Genomic DNA, 18,127 nt, shown 5'->3' with positions numbered 1-18,127 from the left:
CTAATACAGTGACAACTAAAATATACCAAAAACAATTTAGTCCAATCAATGTAAGCTAAATACGATGTGGCTGTTGAGCTTGGCTAATTTTGTAAACTTTGTTTTATCAAGGGAGGCCAAATGTTCGCTGGCTTCCCTTGCTTTCAATGCTACGGGCAGCAACAATGTCATACTCGTTTGGACCAGACAGCATCAGATAGATGGCCTACACGTCCAGAGACAGAGGGGCGTTGTTTCGCTCGCTCGGGTGTTTTCTCATGTGAGCTACAGTCTGCCTCTTGAGAATTGAAGGGAAATGATGACACAGAGAGACGAAAGATTCATTATTTCGTTTTTGTAATTAGTAGTTTGTTGGGGGAAACCATGGATACACGCCACTGGTGGATGTCAGTCTGTCTGTTAGAATTCATACTACAAGATTGACGGCGCACAGCGGATCTTTTGGTCCGCAGAGATATGAAATGAAACCAACTCCAGGCACTTTTTGCTACGAACAGCATTTCACGCAGCCAAAGATGAAACGGTTGTGTCCGTGTTGTAGCCTTGGAACTTCCACTGAATGGAACTTTTCAACGGTGTTCGTGCAACACGGTGCATTCAAACCGCAATATGACTTAAACGGTGTACAGGTAGACATTACTCTGGGTTAACATTTTAACCAATAATACGCGGTGACTTATATTGATTGACCTAAACTGGGTGTTAGTGGATGTTAGTGGACTCTGATATTATGGAAGCGCAACACTTGGAGACTTTTGGAAGCGACAGCGGGAGCCAGTCCTCTTCAGGCTCCGAAACAGAGGGAGAAGGTATAGACATCTGTTTAGAAGAAGTGCACCAATATTACGAGTATTTCAACAACCAAGACACTTCAGACTTCGTCACTCTAAAAACAGAAGGGAAGGAAGAAAATAGTGTGGCAGACGAGGCGGTGGAACCGGGGAATAGAGAACATGGGGAAGGAGGCGACAAAATGGTAATTTACCCATTAAACGTTAGTAATAATGTCTTTGGGTGGAGTGGCTTGAATGGCAGGTGTGTGTGTGTGTGTGCGCCCTCGCAAAGGTGACAACCATCATGCCTTGTTGCGTATGTGTGCGCACTGCTTGTGAGAAATAAGAAATTGTTACTTTATTTCAGCTAAAGTATTATTCAGAGTATAATATTTTAGCTGAATAAAAACGTATTAGTTTTTTATCCCCCCCAGCTTTACAGTTTTGTCAGTTGAAATATTTTTTTGATTAGAGAATCCCCAGCAATAATAGTTACACAGTAAACTGACCGATTCATATGGTTATCTGTCAGTGGGTCAGAAGTTTACATACACTGAGTTGACTGTGCATTTTAAATGGCTTGGAAAATTCCAGAAAATTATGTCATGGTTTAGAAGCTTCTGATAGGCTAATTGACATAATTTGAGTCAATTGGAGGTGTACCTGTGGATGTATTTCAAGGCCTACCTTCAAACCCAGTGCCTCTTCTCTTGACATCATGGGAAAATCAAAAGAAATCAGCCAAGACCTCAGAAAACATTTTTGTAGACCTCCACAAGTCTGGTTCATCCTTGGAAGCAATTTCCAAATGCCTGAAGGCACCACATTCATCTGTACAAACAATAGTACGCAAGTATAAACACCATGGGACCAGGCAGCCTTCAAACCGCTCAGGAAGGAGACGCATTCTGTCTCCTAGAGATGAACGTACTTTGGTGCAAATCAATCCCAGAACAGCAAAGGACCTTGTGAAGATGATGGAGGAAACCGGTACAAAGTATCTATATCCACAGTAAAAACGAGTCCCAGAAGCTCGTACCGTACATAACCTGAAAGGCCGCTCAGCAAGGAAGAAGCCACTGCTCAAAAAACGCAATAAAAAAAGCCAGACTACGGTTTACAACTGCACATGGGGACAAAGATTGTACTTTTTGGAGAAATGTCCTCTGGTCTGATGAAACAAAAATAGAACTGTTTGACCCGCAAAACACCAGTCTCAATGTCAACAGGGAAGAGAACGACTCCAGGATGCTGGCCTTCTAGGCAGAGTTGCAAAGAAAAAGCCATATCGCAGACTGGCAAATAAAAGATTATAATGGGCAAAACATAGACACTGGACTGAGGAACTTTGCCTAGAAGTCCAGCATCCCAGAGTCGCCTCGTCACTGGCGTTGAGGCCGGTGTTTTGCGGGTAGTATTTAGTTGAGAACTTGAGGCGTCTGTCTCAAACTAGACACACTAATGTACTTGTCCTCTTGCTCAGTTGTGCACAGGGGCCTCCCCCTCCTCTTTCTATTCGGGTTAGGGCCAGTTTGCGCTGTTCTGTGAAGGAAGTAGTATACAGCTTTGTACGAGATCTTCAGTTTCTTGGCAACTTTTCACATGGAATAGCCATCAATCAAGACAACAGTTTTCAGCTATGCTAACATAATTGCAAGAGGGTTTTCTAATGCTCAATTAGCATTTTAAAATAATAAACTTGGATTAGCTAACACAATGTGCCATTGGAACACAGGAGTGATGGTTACTGAGAATGTTCCTCTGGAAGCCTATGTAGATATTCCAAAATATCAGCCGTTTCCAGCTACAATAGTCATTTACAACATTAACAGTGTCTTCACTGTATTTCTGATCAATTTGATGTTATTTAATGGAGAAAAAAAGTAAATTTCTTTCAAAAACAAGGACATTTCTAAGTGACCCCGAACTTTTGAACTGTGGTGTATGTATCCAGGCTTTGTTGAGAAGACTTGTCACCACAACCTCAATTTTCTGTTATAAATGCTACAAATCCAATCTTGCTGAAACATAGCATTTGTTGATCTATCCCTCTGTACTGGTACAGATCTACTACTTACACCACTCCTCTCAGGATCCCTCCCCCTTGAGCCATCTTCCTCTTTCTTCACTGCCTCAGCATGCGACAACTTCTGCACTACTCTAACCCTGGAAACCTTAAACTGCCTCTCTCGCACTGGACATTTCTGGTCCCCAGCCCCATGGGCACCCCTACAATTAACACATACCACTACTTTCCCCAATGCTACACATTCCTTTGTCTCATGCACTTCTGCACACTTCTCACACCTAGGAACCTCCCTCCTACACATTGCTGCCACATGCCCAAACGCTTGACGCCTGTAACAATGCAATGTATTTGGCACAGAAGCTCGTACCGGATACCTTCTATATGCTAACATCACCTTGTCGGGCAAAGACTCAATATCAAAACTCCAAAGGACAGACAACGACTCTTCTGTTTTACCACTCACGCCACTCTGTCTGCGCCGCGCCATCAGACGAGCACCACAAACACCGGGTATCTTCCCCTTCAGTTGGTCAAACTTTCACATTTACCACCACCACAGTAATTACTCCTCAATTGCGCCCTATCCTTGAGAGCAAAACAATTCACCCCTCTTGTCCCGGTTTGTTTAACGCGGAGTGCCTGCTCCCTTTGACCAGCAGAAACGCAAACAATTATCACAAGACCACTTCTGGCTACCTTCACCGATTCCGCAGCACCCAACTCTGTTTTCACCCACCCTTATTCCACAAATGGATCAGCCAAAAGGCAAGGGTCCACTTTTTCCCATCCTGACCCTCTTTGTTAGCCTCAAGCTCCGAGAAATTCACCAAACCTACCAGCTCTGATACTTCGCCCTCATTCACTTCCATTTCTCCTCCTGTCTTCGATCTGGTGAACAGCTCACTCTGCTTACACTTTCTACCATTCTTCTTTAAAAAAAATCATCTCCCTTTTTACCTCGACATTTTTTACTGACTCAAGCTCACCCTCTTTCTCTCTTCGACGCCATTTAACCAGCCGAAGTCTACTGCATGAAAAATGAAATGCTGCAAATTTGAATTGATCCCTGTGTTCATCAGTCCAGCTGCATCTTAGCAGTACTGTCTGTCTATACTTACCTCATGAAAGCTGCGAACTGGTGGTCCAGCCAGATATGGCTAGTTATGTATGTTTGCCATGTAAGGACAGGTCCTAGAGGCTACTATGTTGGAATGAGCCCTTTTATCTGGAGACGGATGTTTTGATTCTATGAAATATCGGCGAACTTGGAAAACATTGTTGCAGTTGCTCACACACAACTCAGAGTTTTGTCCAGAGTAATAAAACGGATGATCCTGTGCCCCTCTGCAATTTACACAGCAGATTATTTCAGTGTCCTAAAACGTAGCAATACATTTCCAACATCCTGGTGGGATGATTGACAAAAAGGATGTGGTTTTACCTTTTTGAGTTGTTCCATGTCATTTCAGCAAGCCATGACACCCACATCAGATGGTTTCTGTAGTTAGAAACAGGTAACACTGGCATTCCTGAAACATTATTTTGTTGAAATGACATTTTTATCTCTGGGAAATTGCGCTTATTGATTACGCCCAAAATTGTCATTTTAATGTGTAAGATTCAGATAATATTCAATAAATGTAGTACCCAACATCAGATTTTCCTACTAAGGTGTGAGACATGAGGAATCCCCCCACCACAAAAAGACACCCATGGACCCCTCATACCCTTGCCAATCACACCGAATATCCAGTATACAGTATCAGTTCTCTGTTTTTCTGAGATCGGATTATATTTAAACAATATAATTTTTCAGGAATGCCAATCGTATCGAACTACAGAAACGATTTCAGAACTATCTGAGATGGTGGGTGTTAATCTTCTTTCTTGTACTTTTTGAGGTGGAACAACCCTTTTGGATTTCAATACCAGACTAGAACAGTTTTGTCAACTTGTGGTCCTTCCACAAGCCCAGGTCCCTGGAATGTTACTTACTCTACCACTATGCCATGTGAAAATGTCCTCCTTTTGAACACTAGAACTAAAACATTTTCCAGGTGTTTATACAGTCATGTTTTTTCATGTCTGTGGGCTGATCAGGAATTCTGTGTTCCTTCTAGATCAGAACAGCTTGTTTGCTGCTCCTCAATATCCCTGTATGTATGCATGATTTCCCTTGTGTTAGAGAAATGGGCTTATATGTTTATTCTTATTTTTACACCAATAACGTTGTGGTGGATTCTCCTTTTGTGAGTCTAATGAGCTGTGCAGGCCTACACACAAATCATCCCTTCAACACACATCTCTTCTCCAATCTATAGCACTTCCAAGTGATGGTAATTTTCAAGCAATGAATTGATAGTAGGTCATTTCCATGTAAAAGGATCCATCCAGGAGCACCAACATGTGAAATTCAATAGAGCATTTAAAATTGGGTGTCAAATGAAAGATAAGTCCATATTTTGGAGAAATTAAGGCATATATATATATATATATATACACATACAGTGCCTTGCGAAAGTATTCGGCCCCCTTGAACTTTGCGACCTTTTGTCACATTTCAGGCTTCAAACATAAAGATATAAAACTGTATTTTTTTGTGAAGAATCAACAACAAGTGGGACACAATCATGAAGTGGAACGACATTTATTGGATATTTCAAACTTTTTTAACAAATCAAAAACTGAAAAATTGGACGTGCAAAATTATTCAGCCCCTTTACTTTCAGTGCAGCAAACTCTCTCCAGAAGTTCAGTGAGGATCTCTGAATGATCCAATGTTGACCTAAATGACTAAAGATGATAAATACAATCCACCTGTGTGTAATCAAGTCTCCGTATAAATGCACCTGCACTGTGATAGTCTCAGAGGTCCGTTAAAAGCGCAGAGAGCATCATGAAGAACAAGGAACACACCAGGCAGGTCCGAGATACTGTTGTGAAGAAGTTTAAAGCCGGATTTGGATACAAAAAGATTTCCCAAGCTTTAAACATCCCAAGGAGCACTGTGCAAGCGATAATATTGAAATGGAAGGAGTATCAGACAACTGCAAATCTACCAAGACCTGGCCGTCCCTCTAAACTTTCAGCTCATACAAGGAGAAGACTGATCAGAGATGCAGTCAAGAGGCCCATGATCACTCTGGATGAACTGCAGAGATCTACAGCTGAGGTGGGAGACTCTGTCCATAGGACAACAATCAGTCGTATATTGCACAAATCTGGCCTTTATGGAAGAGTGGACCAGAAGAAAGCCATTTCTTAAAGATATCCATAAAAAGTGTCGTTTAAAGTTTGCCACAGGCCACCTGGGAGACACACCAAACATGTGGAAGAAGGTGCTCTGGTCAGATGAAACCAAAATTGAACTTTTTGGCAACAATGCAAAACGTTATGTTTGGCGTAAAAGCAACACAGCTGAACACACCATCCCCACTGTCAAACATGGTGGTGGCAGCATCATGGTTTGGGCCTGCTTTTCTTCAGCAGGGACAGGGAAGATGGTTAAAATTGATGGGAAGATGGATGGAGCCAAATACAGGACCATTCTGGAAGAAAACCTGATGGAGTCTGCAAAAGACCTGAGACTGGGAGACGGAGATTTGTCTTCCAACAAGACAATGATCCAAAACATAAAGCAAAATCTACAATGGAATGGTTCAAAAATTAACATATCCAGGTGTTAGAATGGCCAAGTCAAAGTCCAGACCTGAATCCAATCGAGAATCTGTGGAAAGAACTGAAAACTGCTGTTCACAAATGCTCTCCATCCAACCTCACTGAGCTCGAGCTGTTTTGCAAGGTGGAATGGGAAAAAATTTCAGTCTCTCGATGTGCAAAACTGATAAAGACATACCCCAAGCGACTTACAGCTGTATTCGCAGCAAAAGGTGGCGCTACAAAGTATTAACTGGGGGCTGAATAATTTTGCACGCCCAATTTTTCAGTTTTTGATTTGTTAAAAAAGTTTGAAATATCCAATAAATGTCGTTCCACTTCATGATTGTGTCCCACTTGTTGTTGATTCTTCACAAAAAAATAAAGTTTTATATCTTTGTTTGAAGCCTGAAATGTGGCAAAAGGTCGCAAAGTTCAAGGGGGCCGAATACTTTCGCAAGGCACTGTATATATATATATATATACAGTTGAAGTCAGATGTTTACATACACCTTAGCCATATACATTTAAACTCAGTTTTTCACAATTCCTGACCGTTAATCCTAGTAAAAATTCCCTGTTTTAGGTCAGATAGGATCACCACTTTATTTTAAGAATGTGAAATGTCAGAATAATAGTAGAGTGAATTATTTCAGCTTTTGTTTTTTTCATTACATTCCCAGTGGGTCAGAAGTTTACATACACTCGATTAGTATTTGGTAGCATTGCCTTTAAATTGTTTAACTTGGGTCAAACGTTGTGGGTAGCCTTCCACAAGTTTCCCACAATAAATTGGGTGAATTTTGGCCCATTCCTTCTGACAGAGCTGGTGTAACTGAATCAGGTTTGTAAGCCTCATTGCTTGCACACACTTTTTCAGTTCTGCCCACAAATGTTCTATAGGATTGAGGTCAGGGCTTTGTGATGGCCACTCCAATACCTTGACTTTGTTGTGCTTAAGCCATTTTGCCACAACTTTGGAAGTATGCTTGGGTCATTGTCCATTTGGAAGACCCATTTGCGACCAAGCTTTAACTTCCTGACTGACAAATCAAATTTTATTTGTCACATACACATGGTTAGCAGATGTTAATGCTAATATAGAGAAATGCTTGTGCTTCCAACCATGCAGTAATTTCTAACAAGTAATCTAACAATTTCACAACAACTACCTTATACACACAAGTTTAAAGGAATGATTTAAGAATATGTACATAAAAATATATGGATGAGCGATGGCTGAACGGCATAGGCAAGATGCAGTAGATCGTATAGAGTACAGTATATACATATGAGTTGAGTAATGTAGGGTATGTAAACATAAAGTGGCATTGTTTGAAGTGGCTAGTGATACATTTATTACATCCAATTTTTTATTATTGAAGTGGCTAGAGATGAGTCAGTATGTTGGCAGCAGCCACTCAATGTAAGTGATGGCTGTTTAACAGTCTGATTGCCTTGAGTAAAGAAGCTGTTTTTCAGTCTCTCAGTCCCAGCTTTGATGCACCTGTACTGACCTCGCCTTCTGGTTGATAGCGGGGTGAACAGGCAGTGGCTCGGGTAGTTGTTGTCTTTGATCTTTTTGTCCTACCTGTGACGTCGGGTGGTGTTGGTGTCCTGGAGGGTAGGCCGTTTGCCCCCGGTGATGCGTTGTGCAGACCTCACTACCCCCTGGAGAGCCTTACGGTTGTGGGCGGAGCAGTTGCCGTACCAGGCAGTTATACAGCCCGACAGGATGCTCTCGATTGTGCATCTATTAAAGTTTGAGTGTTTTTGGTGACAAGCTGAATTTCTTCAGCCTCCTGAGGTTGAAGAGGCACTGCTGTGCCTTCTTCACCACGCTGTCTGTGTGGGTGGACCATTTCCGTGTACGCAGAGGAACTTAAAAATTTCCACCTTCTCCACTGCTGTCCTGCAGATGTGGGTAGAGGGCTGCTCCCTCTGCTGTTTCCTGAAGTCCACGATCATCTCCTTTGTTTTGTTGACATTGAGTGTGAGGTTATTTACCTGACACCACACTCCGAGGGCCCTCCCCTCCTCCCAGTTGGCCGTCTCGTCGTTGTTGGTAATCAAACCTACCATTGTAGTGTCGTCTGTAAACCTGATGATTTGAGTTGGAGGTGTGCATGGCCACGCAGTCATGGGTGAACAGGGAATACAGGAGAGGGCTGAGAACGCACCCTTGTGGAGCCCCAGTGTTGCAGATCAGTGGGGTGGATATGTTGTTTCTACCCTCACCACCTGGGGGTGGCCCGTCAGGAAGTCCAGGACCCTGTTACACAGCGGGGTCGAGACCCAGGGTCTCGAGCTTAATGACGAGTTTGGAGGGTACTATGGTGTTAAATGCTGAGCTGTAGTCGATGAACAGCATTCTTACATAGGTATTCCTTTTGTCCAGATAGGTTAGGGCAGTGTGATTGTGTTGTCTGTGGACCTATTGGGGCGGTAAGCAAATTGGAGTGGGTCTAGGGTGTCAGGTATGGTGAAGGTGATATGGTCCTTGACTAGTCTCTCAAAGCACTTCATGATGACGAAAGTGAGTGTTACATAGTAGTTTAGCTCAGTTAGCTTTCTTGGGAACAGGAACAATGATGGCCCTCTTGAAGCATGTGGGAACAGCAGACTGGACATAATCATCAGCCAGCTGGTCTGTGCATGCTCTGAGGACGCGGCTAGGGATGCCGTCTGGGCCGGCAGCCTTGCGAGGGTTAGCATGTTTAAATGTTTTACTCCTGTTGGCAGCAGTGAAGGAGAGCCCACAGGTTTTGGTAGCGGGCCATGTCGGTGGCACGGTATTGTCCTCAAAGCAAGCAAAGAAGTTTAGTTTGTCTGGGAGCAAGACATCGTGGTCCGCGACAGGGCTGGTTTTCTTTTTGTAGTCCGTGATTGACTGTAGACCCTGCCCACATACCTCTCGTGTCTGAGCCGTTGAATTGCGATTCTACTTGGTCTCTACGCTTAGCTTGTTTGATTGCATTGCGGAGGAAATACCTACACTGTTTGTATTCGGTCATGTTTCCGGTCACCTTGCCCTGATTAAAAGCAGTGGTTTGCGCTTTCAGTTCTGCACGAATGCTGCCATTAATCCACGGTTTCTGGTTGGGGAAGGTTTTAATTGTCGCTGTGGGTACAACATCACTGATGCACTTGCTAATAAACTCGCTCACCGAATCAGCGTATTCTTCAATGTTATTGTCCGACGCTTTGCGGAACATATCCCAGTCCACGTGATCGAAGCAATCTTGAAGCGTGAAATCCGAGTGGTCGAACCAGCATTGAACAGACCTGAGCACGGGCGTTTCCTGTTTTAGTTTCTGTTTATCGGCTGGGAGCAACAAAATGGAGTCGTGGTCAGATTTTCCGAAAGTCTCATGGAACGTAGGCTTACATTGAACACCTCACATTGGCTGCTACTGTAGGCTGAATGATAGAACAGCTATTTCTATGTTAAAAATGTTATTGGATACATTTTATCCATTATTTTTGATGGTAGGCCACTGGTAGCACTACATTAGGATCAAATAGCCACAGTAGCCTACTTGGCCACTGTTACAACTCTAACTTTAATGCTCACTGGAAGTTGCACAGAATTTTCACAACGTTCAAGTTTGCGCTCAGCCGACCTAAAATTTGTTCAGTGATGAACAAAAACTATTTTGAGGGAACATTGTCGTGATGAGATCCTCAGGCCCATTGTCGTGCCATTCATCCGGCGCCATCACCTCCATGTTTCAGCATGATATTGCACGGCCCCACAATTTCTGGAAGCTGAACATGTCCCAGTTCTTCCATGGCCTGAGTACTCACCAGACATGTCACCTGTTGAGCAGTTTGGAATGCTCTGGATCGACATGTACGACAGTGTATTCCAGTTCTCGCCTATGGGGTGGCAGGTAGCCTAGTGGTTAGAGCATTGGGCCATTAACCTGAAAGGTTGCTAGATCGAATCCTGAAGCTGACAAGGTAAAAATCTGGTTCATCCCCTGAACAAGGCAGTTTAACCCACTGTTCCTAGGCCGTCATTGTAAATTTGTTCTTAATTGACTTGCCTAGTTAAATAATATCCAGCAACTTGCAATGCCATTAAAGAGGATTGGGTTCACATGCCACAGGCCACGATCAACAGCCTGATCAACTCTGCGAAGGAGATGTCGCGCTGCATGAGGCAAATGATGGTCACACCAGATACTGACTGGTTTTCTGATTCACGCCCCTACTTTAATTTTTTAATTTTTATTTAAAGGTATCTGTGATTAACATATCTGTATTCCCAGTCATGTGAAATCCCTTAGGCCCTGGAGACCTATATGTAACTCAGTAAAATCTTTGAAATTGTTGCATGTTGCGTTTTATTTTTTGTCCAGTGCATTATCAGAGAGCGTTGGACCATAGAATGCTCTGAAAAATTCAAATCACATTAGGTAAGACTACGTGATGAAATATAGTACAGTAATATAGTGTTATTGCGTCTCTATGGGTAAGACACGTTGGAGCAGTCGACTCTGGATTGCAAGTGGTTAGTGGTGTTTCTAAAGTCCTTGTTTTGTGTGGGCTGTGGGCTCTAGGTGTGTTTTCACCGTCTACTACAGTATAACACAGCAGTGGAATTTTAATCTGCTGCTGGAGTCTACCTGGATTTCGGTGCTTTTGAAGGATTAATGCCTTATGTAACCACAGCTTGTTATTCACCTTCTATATGGGGCTATGGAAAATATCTGCTCTCATTTTTTCACATTGGCTGGGTAAAGAGAATATCAGCTTTTGAAAAATCTGTTCTCTTTCTCTTCATCATGCAGGGGGTGGCGTTGGATGGAAGAATATGATGTATAAAAACAAGATTTTAATGCCAAGATGACTTGTTTTCACCACATCCTATGGTTTCATTAACATAATGTAAATTATCACAACAGAAGTATTGTTTCATACCAAAGAAAGTTAATGATGCTCCTGGGGCAAAATATTGGGAAAACAAGGAGGAGGAGTCAGCAAACTTTCATGTTGAATGCCAATTTATCTCAGTTTCTACCGATCTGCGTGCCAGTTATGGTTTTCATATGCACATTTTCGTGGATCAGTTTAATTTAGAATCACGTCTTTGTATCTCAATCATTGTCAAGTGGTTAATCAAAATTCTATCCACATCTAAATAAAAATACAAACCTAAAAGGTTACTTCTATTGCCATTTCCAACTGTAAAAATAGCCTACCTTAAGCCAACAAATAAAAACATTGCAGCCTGCAGGTAGAAAATATCCTGATTTTAAAAATGTATATCCTATCAATCACATTGGCTAAGCATGGCCTGTCTGTAATGAACTTGAAACATTGTATCAGCTATTAACTTGGGTCTGGCCTGAAGCACTTTGCAACTTTGTATAAAATATTCTGGGCCCTCAGAGTTTTCCACCCAGTGACCTCGGGACAGACACAGCTGTAGGCTATTTGTGCAAGGGATAACAAGTAATCAGGTAATCCTATTTTATGACGTTTCCACTGGATCAGAGCATGAGGAGAGGAGAGGGCTGGAAAGATTTTTCAAATGCATTGAGGAATTGTCATTTCAATGGATGTAAAAACAGTCTTTGTTTGCTTGCTGTTTTGAGGTGAAAACATTTATTTTGAGAGGCCCAACAGCTCATTAGTGGTGGTGCATTAAGCCAATCAGAAATACAACACTGGACAAAAATATGAATGCAACATGTGTGTTGGTTTCATGAGCTGAAATAAAATGTTCCATGTGCACAGAAAGCGTATTTCTCTAAAATGTTGAGCACAAATTTTGCCAAGATAATCTATCCACCTGACACGTGTCAAGAAGCTGATTAAACAGCATGATCATTACACAGGTGCTTCTTGTGCTGGGGACAATAAAAGGCCACACTAAAATGTTCAGTTGTCATCACACAACAATACCACAGATGTCTCAAGTTTTGAGTGAGGGTGCAATTGGTATGCTGACTGCAGGAATGTGCACCAGAGCTGTTGGCAGATCATTTAATGTTAATTTCTCTATCGTAAGCCGCCTCACCTTGTTTTAGAGAATTTGGCAGTACGTCCAACCTGCCTCACTTTCCAAATGCATGCATAGATATATATATATTACATACATACATACATATACAGTGGGGCAAAAAAGTATTTAGTCAGCCACCAATTGTGCAAGTTCTCCCACTTAAAAAAGATGAGGCCTGTAATTTTCATCATAGGTACACTTCAACTATGACAGACAAAATGAGAGAAAAAAAAATGCAGAAAATCACATTGTAGGATTTTTTAATGAATTTATTTGCAAATCATGGTGGAAAATAAGTATTTATAATTAGGAGCTCCCTTCCTCTGCTCAAAATAAGGCACCTGCACAGCCGTTGTACACAACTGTGCTGAAGAATGACAAGACAACTAGACACAATCAAGAGTACCCTATACTATTACACACTACAACCAAACAAAGGTATGTCAGTGTCTCAAGCAAGTGAAAGTTACGAAAATTGTGTCAACTGTTCGGCACGGGATGACAACTAAATTAACCTCTGGAAAAATGCCAGGGAAAATGCAGAGCGCCAAATTCAAATAAATTACTATAAAATCAAACTTTCATTAAATCACACATGCAAGATAGCAAATTAAAGCTACACTTGTTGTGAATATAGCCAACATGTCATATTTCAAAAAGGCTTTTCGGCAAAAGCAAACAATGCTATTATCTGAGGATAGCACCTCCGTAAACAAAGAGAAACCATATTTCAACCCTGCAGGCATGACACAAAATGCAGAAATAAAGATATAATTCATGCCTTACCTTTTCTTTTGTTGGCACTCCAATATGTCCCATAAACATCACAAATGGTCCTTTTGTTCGATTAATTCTGTCGATATATATCCAAAATGTTAATTTATTTGGCGCGTTTGATCCAGAAAAACACTGGTTCCAACTTGCTCAACGTGACTACAAAATATCTCAAAAGTTACCGGTAAACTTTGCCAAAACATTTCAAACTACTTTTGTAATACAGCTTTAGGTATTTTTTAACGTGAATAATCGATAAAATTGAAGACTGGATGATCTGTGTTCAATACAGGAAGAAAACAAACTGAAGCATGCTTTCTGGTCACGCTCCTCTATCTAACAGTACACTTCAAGTGACCCTCATTCAAGATGGCCGTACTTCATTACACAAAGAATAACCTCAACCAATTTCTAAAGACTGTTGACATCCAGTGGAAGCGATAGGAACTGCAAGAAGGTCCCTTAGAAATCTGGATTCCCAATGAAAACCCATTGAAAAGATTGACCTCAAGACAAAAACAAAATCTGAATGGTTTGTCCTCTGGGTTTTGCCTGCTAAATAAGTTCTGTTATACTCACAGACATGATTCAAACAGTTTTAGACACTTCAGAGTGTTTTCTATCCCAATCTACTAATACTATGCATATCTTATCTTCTGGGGATGATTAGCAGGCAGTTGAATTTGGGCATGCATTTCATCCGGACGTGAAAATACTGCCCCCTGTCACAAAAAATTTAAATCCAACTGATGACATTGCACACAAGCACGAGCTGGCAAAAATGTACTATTTTTTACTGATGTCATATAGACACTTATATTCATTACTCTGCCATTATTTATTTTGTGCTGAGTTTCACTATCAAGGCCACTTGGCGATTCTAGTGTTGTTACTGAAGTTTTCATAATTTGACAGCGTGTCTTCTGACCATGCTTCTTGGTGGTTTTTTGTTGTTATAAACCTAAGCCGTTACCATCTTCCAACGCATATGCTTTGTTTCATAGTCGTAACATATAAACAAATGAAAATGCAATTGTGTTATTTGAAATAAAATACAAATCATATTCCGTTACCCAAAGCCTTATGAAATATATTAAAAACATTGTTAGAATGTTGCATTCAGAATTACTGCTCATTAGGATATTGACCTCATTCCATCAGTAGAGGATGCCTGGTTATTCTGTTTAGGATAGGGGGCGTTTGGATGAATAGCGTGCCCAGAGTAAACTGCCTGCTACTCAGTCCCAGTTGCTAATATATGCATATTATTAGTAGATTTGGATAGAAAACACACAAGTTTCTAAAACTGTTGAATGTCTGTGAGTATAACATAACTCATATGGTAGGCGAAAACCTGAGAAAAATCCAACCAAGAAGTGGGAAATCTGAGATTTGTAGTTTTTCAACGCTTGGCCTATCAAAAACCGTGTCTATGGGGTCAAATTGCACTTTCTAAGGCTTCCACTAGATGTCAACTGTCTTTAGAACCTTATTTGATGCTTCTACTGTAGAGGAGGGGCTCATAAGGGCTCTTTGAGTCAGTGGTCTGGCAGAGTGCCACAAGCTCGTGACGCTCGTTTACGTGAGAGTTAGCTCGTGTTCCATTGCATTTCTGAAGACAAAGGATTTCTCCGGTTGGAACATTATTGAAGATTTATGTTAAAAACAACCTAAATATGTAAAGAATCAATAATTTGACATGTTTCTACGGACTGTAACGGGACTTTTGGACTTTTCATCTGCTCGTGCGTCATGAACTTAGATTACTGGGCTGAATGCGCTAACAACGAGGAATTTGGACAAATTATTAACTTTATCGAACAAATCAAACATTTATTGCGGAACTGGGATTCCTGGGAGTGCATTCTGATGATCATCAAAGGTAAGTGAATATTTATAATGCTATTTCTGACTTCTGTTGACTCCAACATGGTGGATATCTGTTTGTCTTGTTTTGTTGTATGAGCGCCGTACTCAGATTATTGCACGGTTTGCTTTTTCCGTAATTAAAAAAAAAATAATCTGACACAACGGTTGCATTAGAGAAGTCTATCTTTAATTCTGTGAATAACACTTGTATATTTTATTAATGTTTATTATGAGTATTTCTGTAAATTGATGTGGCTCTCTGCAAAATCACCGGCTGTTTTGGAAGCAGAACATTACTGAACATAACGCGGCAATGTAAACTGAGATTTTTGTATATAAATATGCACTTTATCGAACAAAACATACATGTATTGTGTAACATGATGTCCGATGAGTGTCATCTGATGAAGGTCATAAAAGGTTAGTGATTAATTTGATCTATATTTCTGCTTTTTGTGACTCCTCTTTGGCTGAAAAAAATGGCTGTGTTTTTGTGACTTGGCTCTGACCTAACATAATCATATGTTGTACTTTCGCTGTAAAGCCTTTTTGAAATTTGACACGATGGGTAGATTAACAAGAAGTTTATCTTTCATTTGGTGTATTGTACTTGTTAATGTTTGAAAGTTACATACAGTGGGGCAAAAAAGTATTTAGTCAGCCACCAATTGTGCAAGTTCTCCCACTTAAAAAGACGAGAGGCCTGTAATTTTCATCATAGGTACACTTCAACTGACAGACTTTTTTTTTTTTTTTTTTTAATCCAGAAAATCACATTGTAGGATTTTTTTAATTAATTTATTTGCAAATTATGGTGGAAAATAAGTATTTGGTCAATAACAAAAGTTTATCTCAATACTTTGTTATATACCCTTTGTTGGCAATGACAGAGGTCAAATGTTTTCTGTAAGTCTTCACAATGTTTTCACACACTGTTGCTGGTATTTTGGCCCATTCCTCCATGCAGATCTCCTCTAGAGCAGTGATGTTTTGGGGCTGTTGCTGGGCAACACGGACTTTCAACTCCCTCCAAAGATTTTCTATGGGGTTGAGATCTGGAGACTGGCTAGGCCACTCCAGGACCTTGAAATGCTTCTTACGAAGCCACTCCTTCATTGCCCGGGCGGTGTGTTTGGGATCATTGTCATGCTGAAAGACCCAGCCACGTTTCATCTTCAATGCCCTTGCTGATGGAAGGAGGTTTTCACTCAAAATCTCACGATACATGGCCCCATTCATTCTTTCCTTTACACGGATCAGTCGTCCTGGTCCCTTTGCAGAAAAACAGCCCCAAAGCATGATGTTTCCACCCCCATGCTTCACAGTAGGTATGGTGTTCTTTGGATGCAATTCAGCATTCTTTGTCCTCCAACCACGACTAGTTGAGTTTTTACCAAACACTTCTATTTAGGTTTCATCTGACCATATGACATTCTCCCAATCTTCTTCTGGATCATCCAAATGCTCTCTAGCAAACTTCAGATGGGCCTGGACATGTACTGGCTTAAGCAGGGGGACACGTCTGGCACTGCAGGATTTGAGTCCCTGGCGGCGTAGTGTGTTACTGATGGTAGGCTTTGTTACTTTGGTCCCAGCTCTCTGCAGGTCATTCACTAGGTCCCCCCATGTGATTCTGGGATTTTTGCTCACCGTTCTTGTGATCATTTTGACCCCACGGGGTGAGATCTTGCGTGGAGCCCCAGATCGAGGGAGATTATCAGTGGTCTTGTATGTCTTCCATTTCCTAATAATTGCTCCCACAGTTGATTTCTTCAAACCAAGCTGCTTACCTATTGCAGATTCAGTCTTCCGAGCCTGGTGCAAGTCTACAATTTTGTTTCTGGTGTCCTTTGACAGCTCTTTGGTCTTGGCCATAGTGGAGTTTGGAGTGTGACTATTTGAGGTTGTGGACAGGTGTCTTTTATACTGATAAGTTCTAACAGGTGCCATTAATACAGGTAACGAGTGGAGGACAGAGGAGCCTCTTAACCTCTCTGATCTCCCCATCCCGGATCCGGTATCAGGAATACAGACTCAAGCTCATTACCATAACGCAACGTTAACTATTCATGAAAATCGCAAATGAAATGAAATAAATATGCCATCTCTCAAGCTTAGCCTTTTGTAAACAACACTGTCATCTCAGATTTTCAAAATATGCTTCTCAACCATAGGAAAACAATAATTTGTGTAAAAGTAGCTAGCTAGCGTAGCATTTAGCGTTAGCATTAGCGTTAGCATCCAGCACGCAACATTTCAACAAAAACATAAAAGCCTTCAAATAAAATAATTTACCTTTGAAGAACTTCTGATGTTTTCAATGAGGATACTCTCAGTTAGATAGCAGATGCTCAGTTTTTCCAAAAAGATTCTTTGTGTATTAGAAATAGCTCCGTTTTATACATCACATTTGGCCACCAAAAAAACCCGAAAATTCAGTCCTCAAAACGCGAACTTTTTTCCAAATTAACTCCATAATATCGACTGAAAACATGGCAAACGTTGTTTAGAATCAATCCTCAAGGTGTTTTTCACATATCTCTTCAATGATATATTGTTCGTTGAAGCATGGTTTCTCCCCTCAATCAAATGGAAAAGTACAAGCAGCTGGCAATTGCGCACCGAATTCCACGCAGGACACCAGGCGGACACTTGGAAAATGTAGTCTCTTATGGTCAATCTTCCAATGATATGCCTACAAATACGTCACAATGCTGCTAACACCTTGGGGGAACGACAGAAATTGTAGGCTCATTCCTTGCGCAATCACAGCCATATAAGGAGACAATGGAAAACAGAGCTTCAGAAATTCTGCTCATTTCCTGGTTGACGCATCATCTTGGTTTCGCCTGTAGAATGAGTTCTGGGGCACTTACAGACAATATCTTTGCAGATTCTGAAACTTCAGAGTGTTTTCTTTCAAAAACTGTCAAGAATATGCATAGTCGAGCATCTTTTCGTGACAAAATATCGCGCTTAAAACGGGAAAGTTTTTTATCCAAAAATGAAATA

General features: G+C 41.2%; 1 protein-coding gene across 2 annotated transcripts in view; it reads left to right on the top strand.

Moving 5' to 3' along the window:
- Window positions 1-261: 261 nt before the first annotated feature.
- LOC139388803 (microtubule-associated serine/threonine-protein kinase 3-like) overlaps window positions 262-18,127 on the top strand; it is a 149,142-nt gene continuing 131,276 nt past the window's right edge. Inside the window, exon 1 of one of the 2 annotated variants that reach the window (XM_071135734.1) lies at window positions 262-976. In XM_071135734.1, coding sequence (XP_070991835.1) covers window positions 710-976 — 267 coding nt within the window. In that variant the 5' untranslated portion in view covers window positions 262-709. The remainder of the gene's footprint in view (window positions 977-18,127) is intronic. The other variant, XM_071135732.1, reaches the window with a different exon arrangement.

This window comes from Oncorhynchus clarkii, chromosome 29, assembly GCF_045791955.1.
Source record: "Oncorhynchus clarkii lewisi isolate Uvic-CL-2024 chromosome 29, UVic_Ocla_1.0, whole genome shotgun sequence".
NCBI classification, from domain to species: domain Eukaryota; kingdom Metazoa; phylum Chordata; class Actinopteri; order Salmoniformes; family Salmonidae; genus Oncorhynchus; species Oncorhynchus clarkii.
The sequence above is the reverse complement of the archived record's forward strand: the minus strand, read 5'-3'. Positions and strand labels throughout refer to the sequence as shown.